Source organism: Lampetra planeri, chromosome 14 (genome assembly GCF_965212315.1).
Source record: "Lampetra planeri chromosome 14, kcLamPlan1.2.h2, whole genome shotgun sequence".
NCBI classification, from domain to species: Eukaryota; Metazoa; Chordata; class Hyperoartia; order Petromyzontiformes; family Petromyzontidae; genus Lampetra; species Lampetra planeri.
In genome coordinates this window covers 560,966-573,040 of record NC_136120.1, presented here as the reverse complement: position 1 = coordinate 573,040, position 12,075 = coordinate 560,966, and the positions used below count along the sequence as shown (strand labels likewise).

The 12,075-nt window shown below is 53.6% G+C and overlaps 1 protein-coding gene across 1 annotated transcript; it reads right to left on the bottom strand.

Annotated features, from left to right (window-relative positions):
* Nucleotides 1-5,211: 5,211 nt before the first annotated feature.
* On the bottom strand, nt 5,212-10,688 carry LOC144722273 (uncharacterized). The gene has a single exon (XM_078600369.1). It carries the CDS (start codon nt 10,668-10,670, stop codon nt 7,173-7,175), a length of 3,498 nt encoding a protein of 1,165 aa, XP_078456495.1. The 5' UTR covers nt 10,671-10,688; the 3' UTR covers nt 5,212-7,172.
* Between the last annotated feature and the right edge of the window lie 1,387 nt (nt 10,689-12,075).

Below are 12,075 nucleotides of genomic sequence, written 5' to 3'. Positions count from 1 at the left end.
TTATACATTGATATCAATGATAATATAATTTACAGACCTGTGTAAATTCACCGCTTGAAATCCCCCCCCCCCCACTCACGCCGTGTCAACCCGTGTGGATTGTTTGAACATACTTCACCACGCCGGTCATTGTGGGTTATTGGTTAATCTGGTTACCCAGGACCGGGCTCGGTTCACATTTCACTCGCGGCTTATGCGAGCCGTGGCCTGGAATCGAACTCGGGTTAGGCCGGGTTCGTAGCGCAGTACGCTAACCGCAGCACCACCGCTCGAACCGTCGCATTAAATATTGAATACAAAACATCACCTCATCCCTTCTCAAGGCACGCAGCTGTAATGAATTACAATTAATAGATTCCTGTACTGTGACATAATGCGCTCACGTGGGTGATTCAATTAATTCAATTATTTTCACTGACTAAATACAGTATATGTATAGTATAGACTGTATATGTGACTGGATGGAGATGGATCGGTGGTACCGTGGTTAGCGCGCTGTGCTATAAGCCCGGCGACCTGAGTTCGACTCCTGACCACGGCCAAAACCGCTGAGCAAGCGATGTCAACACCAGCCCTTGGGTTATCCTTGTTGGCAATCCGCTCTGACCGGCATGGTGAAGTATGGATAGAAAAACAAATCCCTGATTAACCCACATTACACTTGGAGGCCTTTGTCATATGTAAGAATTGAGACTGCATATTCATATCTAGATATATTTAACTACTATTATAAGATTGGACGATTGTCGACCGACAAAGCAATAGATGATGATAATGACGATGATGATTATGAAGCGCCGTTATCGTTAATAACAACGGAGTTACTCGGGAAAAATTCCGTCTACCCATCGCTGTCATCTGTAAAAGAGAAACAAGTAGCAGTAGCAACAGCAGCAGCAACAACAACGGTCAATCATTACCATCGTCTATACCGGCGCAGGGCAGGCGGTCTGTCGCGCGTCACACAAGAAAACTCCGCTCAGGAGACGCGGGAGGGGGGGGAGCGAGAGAGTTCGTTGATCAACGGACGCGCGGTTCTGTCTGGTTGTGGGAATTGCTTCATTTCGGAAGAGGGCGAAAACAGAGGGGTTTGGCGTGGCGCGCGCCCTTCAAGCTGTTGCTGCAGTGGCACAATCACACGTGTACAGAGAGGAGAGTGCGTGTGTACATACACAAAGGCAAAGATCCCCCTTATAGCTTAACAGACTGCTGGGGGGTGGCAAGTGCTGTGAGCGAGCACCAACGAAGGCCGGCACGGTACACGAGGGGGCGGGTGGCCAACACATACGCACGCACGCACTCACTCGCGAGCACGCACACGCCCGCAGCGAACGGACGGCTACATATGTCGAGACGGCGACATGTGTCGAGACGGCGACATATGTAGTGGCTTGGGTGGGAGGTGGGAGGCTGGGTCGGTGGGAGAATCCTAACGGGATGGTGGCGACGGCTTGGAGGAAGGCCCTCCTCATCCAGCAGTGGATAGACCATGGCTGGGATTATGATGATTTTATGCTGGGTTATAAATCATGTATATAGTATATTGAACTTCTTTCGCACCGTCCGTAACCAACCGCGCTAATCGGATGTCCATGTGAAGATACGGCACTTGTCACGCTCTAAAGATAAACGCTTTAGAACAGCGGTCGACAGCCAAAATAACAAGAAGATATGTTTTTGTCGATTTCGGCAAAACAACCACCCCCCTCCTCAATATTCCAAGAGCCGCAATGCGCGTCAATACGAGACGGTGGGGCTTAAATAAATAAATAACGGTGTAACGAAGCAGAGTCCCTTAAAGAGCCGCATGCGGCTCTGGAGCCACAGGTGACCGACCCCTGCTCTGGAAGATTTCTGGTATCGAGCGGAGTGAAGATCCCACCCCAATGTGCCGCCATCTCGCACGTTACCAGTGTGGTGAAGTATGGTCAAACAAGCCCCTCGATCTATACAGCTTGGGGAAGCCGTCGTCCAGCAGTGGAGTGATAAAATCGCTCTACCAGAATCTCCTCATTGTTTATCTCTTGAACATCACAACAAATTTGCATGATTTACAGTGCAGAATATAATGCCAGCAGTGGATTGACAAAGGGCTGTATTATATATAAAGATAATTATAATGACCCGTGTTCTATTCTGAAGAAAGCAATGACACACTGAACGTGTGAACTGTTCACATTGGCCAATGGGTATTTTTTTCCCCACCCCGTTATGGTTCTGTACCTACTGCTCAGTCAACCGTGGCGAGACGCGGGGATACACGAAGGCTCCGCTATTTATTTTTGCTATTAACAATCTCCGCAACGACGCTGCAGTGATTATAGTGAACACTCATTGCTTTAGAACTGCTTTTTCGTGTCTAGTTTGTTGTCCTTCCCCCGCATCTCTAATTAGCACGGTTGGCTACGTACGGTGTGAAGGAAGTTCAACGTACTTGTTGTGCAACATGCCTCGACCTAGGGCCCATTTATCACAGAAAAATGCCTTCGTCTATAAACATCGCGCAGTTCACCGGCGATGTGGTTGAAACAAGCCCGATGCTTGTGACGAGATGCTGAACGAACATTGCAGCCGAGGTCCGCAGTGTTGCTTGCATTGAACCAATGCTGCTGATGAAATGCACCGAGATGAACATCGCAGAATGCTGTGTGGCCGATTATTCTCTGTTGTAGGTGCGGAGCCGTTATTTGTTCTTGATATTAGCACTTCCACAACGACGCTTCGTGATGAGTTTGCCTTATCGGCCACGGTGTACTGCAAACCATCCATAGTACTGTATCAGCCTCCATGCATACATTGATGGCATTGCTATTGACATTCTATGAAGGTAACACCGCCTCAATTATATGAACCGTATGCATATTTGTAGCTCCTGTCGTTTGCATTATATGCAATTTCCTTTTATTTTACATATATACGTTAAATTGTCCCAATAAATGTTTAATACGTGGTTGTAATTAAGGCTAAATAATTCACAATATAAACAAAAGTTGCGGGGAATACGCCGTGCTGTAATGCGGTTGTATATTACAATTGTAAGGACACAAATGTGACATGCCAAGAGCGCCCAAGGGGACTTTTGGTTGCACATACAAACATTTGGAATGTATCCACGCAATATACAACACAATAGTCTCCTACTCTAGGGATGACTTCGGATATAACTTCGTCGGACTGTTAGGACTCATTTCGGATTTTTCTCCGTATTTATTTACTAAACGCACTTTCATGAAATTGGAATAACTCGTTGTGATGTTCTTTTTTGACATTTGGAACTGAATATAAAATCGGTAAATTTAAAATGTTTAATGCTACAAAAATTTCACGTAAAAAAAAATGTAAACAACAGTGACGTAACGCATTGTGCAAAATTACGCCAGTTAACGTATCGGTGCTAAATACCTCTGACGCCACCTCATTTCGCGGGACGTAACATTTTTGACAATTCCAGCCGTGCTCTGCAACTGCTGTACTCATGTCGCCGAGTTGAACAGCGCGCAGCGGGAACGCAGTGCGCTGTGACACTCCGGACGCAGTGCGTTAAGGGGCCGTCCATAAATAACGTCACACGATTTTTTACCCCACCCCCTCGTCACACGGCGTCACAAAAAGTCAGACCCCCCCCCCCCCTGAAATATGACGTCAGAAAGCTCTGCCCCCCCCAAAAAAATTAAACATGCTTCAAATCGCTTGAAACTATTGTCATTGTAGTGCGTATTTAATGTGGCGCTGCACTCTGATGTTGTAGGAGAAAACATTTATTTAAAAAAAGTATATTTAATTAAGTAGAACGTGTTGTCGATATCCATTTAAAGTTGCGCATTTTGATGTGACGTCACATTTCTCAACCCCCCTTCCCCTCGTCACACATCGTCACAAATGTCAGACACCCCCCCCCCCTAGGTGCGTGACGTCATTTATGGACGGCCCCTAACCACTGCGCCACCGCTCCACATTTGTTTTCGTGATACAAGCATACCCCCGATCTTTGTCAACATCGCAAACAGTTTAAACACCGCGCATTATTTAAACCCACTGTCGTGCATTCTAGACTACAAATGAAGTATTGGAAAATGACGGCAGGAAACTCCTTGACGGGAACACACTTCTTTTATTAAATCTTGACTTGTAACAATACAACGCGTGGCCTCTCTTCTTCACAATGCGCTTCTCTTGACTCTGGATTCTGTGCTGCCGGCTCTCTGTGCCTCGTGTAGACTCCGCGCCTCGGCTACACTCCTCTCTCGCCTCGTGTAGACTCTGCGCCTCTGCTACACTCTCCACTCGCCTCGTGTAGACTTTGCATCTCTCTCTCTGGCTACACCGTATGCATACTCGGCTCGTGTAGACCTTCCTCTCTCTCTGGCTACACCGTATGCATACTCGGCTCGTGTAGACCGTTCTCTCTCGCTGGCTACACACTATACATTACTCAGCTCGTGTAGACCGTTCTCTCTCGCTGGCTACACACTATACGTTACTCAGCTCGTGTAGACCGTTCTCTCTCGCTGGCTACACACTATACATTACTCAGCTCGTGTAGACCGTTCTCTCTCGCTGGCTACACACTATACATTACTCAGCTCGTGTAGACCGTTCTCTCTCGCTGGCTACACACTATACATTACTCAGCTCGTGTAGACCGTTCTCTCTCGCTGGCTACACACTTATACCTTACTCTCCTCTACTCTCCATTACTCTCCATTACTCTCCTCTCCGGGCTCTATCTCTGCACCTTCGTCTTCCTTTCTTAGATGGTTCCACTTCTGCCCCTGCTCCTCTGTGCATCACCTTATATACCCCTTCTTCCCGGGAGACGGAGCGGATGCGGACCTCAACGTCGGCACCGCTCCTCAGTTACCCAATCCCCACGCGCTATCCCTACGATCCGGTTCCGCTCAGCGCGTGTTTCCACTCCCCGACCAATCACACCGCGCTGCTACCCGATCACTCCCTCTGGGCGCGTCACCGGCACACAGCCAATCAGCAGCACTACCCCCACCCGCGCACTGACGCCTGCTCCTCCCCGTCAGCGCGCGTCACCACACACACACCCGTACATACGCGCTGGCACACGACATATACACCCAGCGCGTATCACCACTACATCACCCCCTCCCACATAGCTCGCAGCCGGCCCGGCTGCTAACAACAACCAACCGCGACGATAAAACGACAACCAACAAAAAAAAACCCCGTAACCCCCCGAGTGTGCCCCGTAACATAACACAACAACAACAACAACAAGAATAACTATGTACAGATTGACAATGAACCCGAAAAGTCAACAATAACACGATACGAGCAAATTCGAAACGAACGCGCCCCACGTCCCTGCGACTACACGCAGTGACGAGGCGCTCCAACTGCCCCGACTCCTCACGAGGCAGGTCATGCAAAGTAGCACGACCTGGCGCGAGTCCGTCTGGCTGGTCCATCGTATGGGGCGGGACACTGACGACCGTCCGGCGGTTCCGGCTGCTCCAGACGGCGCGGAACGGGCCTGAAAGGGCCGGCCCCGCCGCGGAGATCCGGCCGCCGGTGATCGGCAGCTGTCAGTTCCGAGACACCTGGGAGCAGATCAGGCGAAAATACGTGTGGATCAGGCAGAGACATTTCCCCCTCTGGGTCGCCGGTCACGTCACACGCCCGGCCATCACGACACAAGGGGAGGCCATATGGAGGCGAGAACGGTTTCAGTCGGGAGGGGTGAACGTACCACCGGCGCTTTCCCCACTTTATCTGAACGCACTGGGGCCGTGCAACGCGCACGACCTCCACGGGTCCCCTCCACGGTCTCAACAATTTAGGCGACGTAGCCAAGGGTGCCTGAGGGCAATGCAGCCAGGCCCTGTCACCTGGTTTCCATTCGTGCATGGACACCTTCCGTGCCCGCAACCGTTCATTAGCAATTTGGCGAGCCCGCGAATTAAGCCGCGCGGCCTCCCTCGCCTCTGTCAGCTTGTGAATATTAAACTTAATATGTTCTGCCAAATTAGAATTAGTTCGTGGAGCGGACAGGCCAAGTTGCGTTTCTATTGGCGGGTCAGCTTCCCGACCGTACATCAAATAGAATGGGGAAAACCCCGTAGCTGCATGGGGGGCCATTCTATACGCGGCAAGGACTCCCGGGACCTGCAGGTCCCAATCTACATGTGCCTCGCACACCTGCTGGCCCAGCATGGAAGTCAAGGTTTTGTGGAGTCTCTCCACCATCCCGTCAGTCTGCGGGTGGTACGGGGAGGTACGCACCTTCTTGGTACCCAACAGATCGCACACCTCTTGCAACAATTTACTCGAAAATTTTTTACCTTGGTCGGTCAGCAGGCGTTCGGGAGCCCCCTTGTCCAGGACATAGCCCTGGACGAAGGCATCCGTCACAGCCGCTGCCGACTGGTTAGCGAGAGGCCACGCCATAGGCCATCGGGTAAAGTATTCGACCCCCACTAACAAATATTTATTCCCTCTCGGCGTGACTGGGAAGGGCCCCAAAATATCGAGTGCAACGAGCTCGTTGGTACGCGAGACCTGAATAGATTGCAGCGGTGGATTAGCTGCCACGGCCGGTGGTTTACGCCTGGCGCACTCAACGCACCCCTTCAGAATATGCACCACATCACTTCCCATTCCCGGCCAGTAATAGTCACGCTGAAGCAGGGCAAGCGTCTTGTTAACTCCCAAGTGCAAGAGGCGTTCGTGTGCCGCCAAGACAACCCTCCCCCTCACAGCGGAAGGCACCACGAGTGCGTTCCGCCGGGACAAACTGTCCCATTTCAATAACACGCCCCGCTCAAGTACATAGGAGCCGGTACGCTCCTGGTCCCCCTCGGGACCCCCAACCTTGCGGCGCAATGCTAGCAGCGAGCTGTCCGCCATCTGGAGGCGGCCCCATTCGCTGAGCGACAGCGAGAGCAGCGAGTCCCGACCCTGAGAGGCAGTGGAATCATCCCCGATCGGTGCGCCCGCTGTCGCAGCCAGTGCCCCCATCTCCCCAGCAAGCGTCGGTTTACAGCGCGCCGATCCCGACAAACACGCGCATTCATCACAAGGCAACAACCGCGACAAGCAATCGGCATTCGTGTGTCGCAACCCCTTACGGTACGTAGTCGTAAACTGATAGTCCTGGAGGACTTCCAACCAACGCGACAACTGGCCCGAGGGCTGGGCGACCCTCAATGAATACTGTAGCGCCGCGTGGTCCGTTCGGACTGTAAAGTGACGACCATAAAGATATGGCCTAAACTGCTGCACAAAAAAACAATGGCAAGCAGCTCGCGACGGGTGACACAGTAGCGCTGCTCCGCCGGAGACAACACCCTACTACCGTAGGCGACAACTCTTTCGACACCCCCAACGACTTGGGATAGCACCCCCCCAATGCCCGTGTTGCTAGCATCCGTGTCCAGCAAAAAGGGACTGGCAAAATCGGGATAACACAAGGGTGGGGCACCCACCAAGGCGTCCCGGAGGGAGCGAAACGCGGCCTCCTCCTCCGGTCCCCATTTGAACTTCACTCCCTTCGCCGTTAGAGCGTGCAAGGGTTTTGCAATAGTGGCGAAGTGCTCAACGAACCGCCGATAATAAGAAGCAAACCCGATGAAACTACGCACGTCGGAAACGGACGTAGGTGTCGGCCACGAACCGACACAATCCGTCTTCGCGGGATCGGTGGAGATCCCCGAAGAATCGACAATGTGACCCAAGTATCTAACGGACCTACGAAGGAGGTGACATTTGGCCGGTTTAAATTTCAACTTAGCCGATCGCATTCGCAAGAACACCCCTCTCAATCGCCGGAGGTGTTCCTCAAACGTTTTACTGAAAACAATGACATCGTCCATATAAATCAAGCATGTATCCCACTGTAAGCCCGACAAAACCAACTCCATAAGTCGCTGAAACGTCGCTGGAGAGGAGTGAAGTCCCATGGGTAACCGGTTAAACTGGAACAGCCCCCCTGGAGTCCGAAATGCTGTCTTAGGTTTCGACTCTTCGTCGAGCGGCAACTGCCAAAACCCCGATAACAAATCAAGAGTCGAAAAATATCGCGCACCAGACAATGCATCGAGGGACTCATCCATCCTGGGGAGCGGATACGCGTCAGCCACAGAGATCTTATTCAGGCGACGGAAATCAACGCAGAATCGCAGGGACCCGTCCTGCTTCTTAACCAGCACAATAGGCGCTCCCCACGGGCTAGAGGAGGGCGAAATAATATCGGCTTCTAGCATATCGTTAACAGCCGACTGAACATGTTCCTTCTCCACGGGACTCAGTCGGAAGGGATTTAGCCTGACCGGCGCCGCATCGCCCGTTTCAATGTGATGGTGCAACAAATCCGTGCACCCAATGTCATACTTATGTTTACTGAATACATCAGAGAATTCAATGAGCAACTCGCGCAGCGCACCCAACTGCGCCGCCGACAAATCGTCCGAGGCGGCACATAACGAATGGACCCACTCAAGGTCTTCCCTTGGCTCAACGTTCCGCGCGGGGCTCGAGCCCACCTGCGCAACCAACCCATCATCCCCAGGGACCTGCGCTGCGTGAGCCAGCACGGTGCCCTGCGGAATGACAGCTGGTCGCGACCCCGCGTTCAAAACCATCACAAACGGATCCCTGTCAGCCCGCACCAAAGTGTGAGCCACCGATAAATCAAGACCCCCGACAGCCTTGTTAGAAGGACCCAAAAGCATACTCTGTCCCGAAGCCTCCCTCACCCATGGTTTTCGCAACCGGAGGGGAATCAACATCTGTGAACCCGGGGGCACTTGCACTGTCTGCGTCGCCACCGCTTGTATCGTAGCGCACGCCGTCCGAATGTCAGTAGGGCCCGTCAAAAATGAAATCCGGCGACCCGATGGCAGTTCAAGGCATCGTTGATCGATAAGAATTTTAATGGGCATTTTAGCCAAAAAGTCAGTGCCCAAAAGACACGGAACTGCCAAAGAAGACGAAACGAAAACGGGTCCCGACAATTTGATATCTCCAATGCAAATGGACGTCCTAACCTGACCGATAATGCCCAACGATCCCCCATTAGCGGCGTAAAATGGCACATCCACTGGAAGCAGCGGACGACATTGGACCGGAAGAATATTATAAATGAGGTCCGATATAATAGTTGCCGATGCCCCCGTGTCCACTAACACCCTAATCTCAACCCCATCAATAGATCCCGTAACAACGGACGAACCCGCCGAAGCAGCCACAATTCTATGCCCCAATTCCGCCCATTCAATGTCTCCCTGGTCCCGGCCGAACCCCCCTCGCCGAACCGAATCCCCGAACCTTAACCGGCCCTCCTCCGCCGCAACGCGGCGTCCCATGTGTGCCGAATAAACAGGCCGAGCGTGTGAGGTGCCGCGACTTGCCGGGGATTGTAGAGATGACTTGGGCTCTCGGTCGTCGTCCAGCCGAGCTCCCATGGCGCGCTGCCGCGGAGCGCGGCACCCGGACGCCACGTGGCCCCGGAGGCCGCAGTTATAGCACGTGACGAGGGTCGGAGTAGATCTTGGTTGCTCCGACTTTCGGCCCGATCGTAGAGGCGACCGGGCCCCCGGCCTCCAGTCCCCTGGTCGTCCCGTGGCGAACGCCTCCTCTCGTGGGCTGACGACTTGGGGTTCGGCGACCACCAAACCCGGGGCTGCGACGACAGCAGCGTTGCAACCAACGCCTTGCTTCCGTTGTAGGGCCTCGTGCGCTTGAATACTCGTGGCGACTCTCAAAGAAGAAATATCAATCTCGTCAGCTGTGTTGATAGGGACCCCCAGGTCCTGCGCCAACTTGAGCAGCTGCTCCAAAACCATCGCGTCTTGGCCCTCCTCGTCCATCCGAGGGAACGCAGCATCAGCAAGAGCCAGCAACGCCGTGCGATAGGCCAGCGCGGTCTCCGTGGCCGCTTTCCGTCTTGCGTAGAACTGATGGCGGCACGTAGAGGGAGGCCCGTAGACCCTGGCCAACAAACCCAGCGCATCCTTCAGCGTGGAGCGGTCCGACTTCCGTGCAGCCCTGAAGGCCGCGAGCGCATCGTCGTCCAGCATGGCGGGCAATGCCCGCAGCGCCGTAGCATCGGACCACGCTGACATCTCTTGATGCGCCAAAAACCTTCGCTGAAATTGGCCCCAGTCTCCGCCTTCCGCCTTGAAGGCTGACAACGTGGGCAGGCGCTGCTGAAAAATGAAGTCATCCGCCTCGTGGTTCCTCTCCGCCTGTCCGTCCGTGTCTAAGATGGCGGCTCCAGCAGCAGACGTAAGATGGCGGACCCCCTCGCGCGCTGATGACGTCGATGCGCGCGCTTGGGAACCCACCACCACGTGGCGCTCGCCGTTCCCGCCAAAAGTAGGCCCAGGCGCAATGGCGGGAATCCCCCATTCGTTTTGGCGGGAATCTGCGGGGCGACCTTGTAAAATGTCCCCCACCGTCCCCGCTCCTCCCGACGAGCTGATCTCCGCCAAGATGGACGCGGCGGCGAGCAGCAGCTCCGCCAGTCGGGAGTGCGCCTCACGAAGCCCGGCGTCTGTCCCCGGTCGCTCGGCCGGCGCCGTCGACGGACCCTGCAGCGTGGGCAAGTCCTCTTCCTCACCCCCCGCCACCAGCGGCCCCGAGTCGTCCAGGTCTTCCTCGCGGTCAATCCCGTGGGTCCTACGGGTCTTCCTCGTCTCCATACTTGGAAGCCCGTTTCACTTCTGACGCCAGATGAAGTATTGGAAAATGACGGCAGGAAACTCCTTGACGGGAACACACTTCTTTTATTAAATCTTGACTTGTAACAATACAACGCGTGGCCTCTCTTCTTCACAATGCGCTTCTCTTGACTCTGGATTCTGTGCTGCCGGCTCTCTGTGCCTCGTGTAGACTCCGCGCCTCGGCTACACTCCTCTCTCGCCTCGTGTAGACTCTGCGCCTCTGCTACACTCTCCACTCGCCTCGTGTAGACTTTGCATCTCTCTCTCTGGCTACACCGTATGCATACTCGGCTCGTGTAGACCTTCCTCTCTCTCTGGCTACACCGTATGCATACTCGGCTCGTGTAGACCGTTCTCTCTCGCTGGCTACACACTATACATTACTCAGCTCGTGTAGACCGTTCTCTCTCGCTGGCTACACACTATACGTTACTCAGCTCGTGTAGACCGTTCTCTCTCGCTGGCTACACACTATACATTACTCAGCTCGTGTAGACCGTTCTCTCTCGCTGGCTACACACTATACATTACTCAGCTCGTGTAGACCGTTCTCTCTCGCTGGCTACACACTATACATTACTCAGCTCGTGTAGACCGTTCTCTCTCGCTGGCTACACACTTATACCTTACTCTCCTCTACTCTCCATTACTCTCCATTACTCTCCTCTCCGGGCTCTATCTCTGCACCTTCGTCTTCCTTTCTTAGATGGTTCCACTTCTGCCCCTGCTCCTCTGTGCATCACCTTATATACCCCTTCTTCCCGGGAGACGGAGCGGATGCGGACCTCAACGTCGGCACCGCTCCTCAGTTACCCAATCCCCACGCGCTATCCCTACGATCCGGTTCCGCTCAGCGCGTGTTTCCACTCCCCGACCAATCACACCGCGCTGCTACCCGATCACTCCCTCTGGGCGCGTCACCGGCACACAGCCAATCAGCAGCACTACCCCCACCCGCGCACTGACGCCTGCTCCTCCCCGTCAGCGCGCGTCACCACACACACACCCGTACATACGCGCTGGCACACGACATATACACCCAGCGCGTATCACCACTACACATATACTACACGAGTTAGTTTGCAGAGTAAATATTAATCACGCACACAAAATACTAAGATACCCCGTATAGCGTTAACAGACTGTTGGGACAATTCCTGTTTACCGAGCACTTATGAAAGCCGACACGGCACTCAAGGGGGTGGGTGACCAGCACAACGCCCCGTCCGCCTTTGTCTCCCCAGTACTGATGTTCATGCGCCGTGTCCAGCACGTACCCATTTAAGGCTGAGTCGACCAAGGAGAGGCCTAAGGACCGGTTCATATATTCGCCACTGCCATTGGCCGTGAGCGGAAATCGAACTCGGGGGTCGGCGGTTTCGCA

What these genes read in the sequence shown, in the direction of transcription:
- LOC144722273 (XM_078600369.1), bottom strand. Translation starts at nt 10,670, where the DNA reads ATGGAGACGAGGAAGACCCGTAGGACCCACGGGATTGACCGCGAGGAA.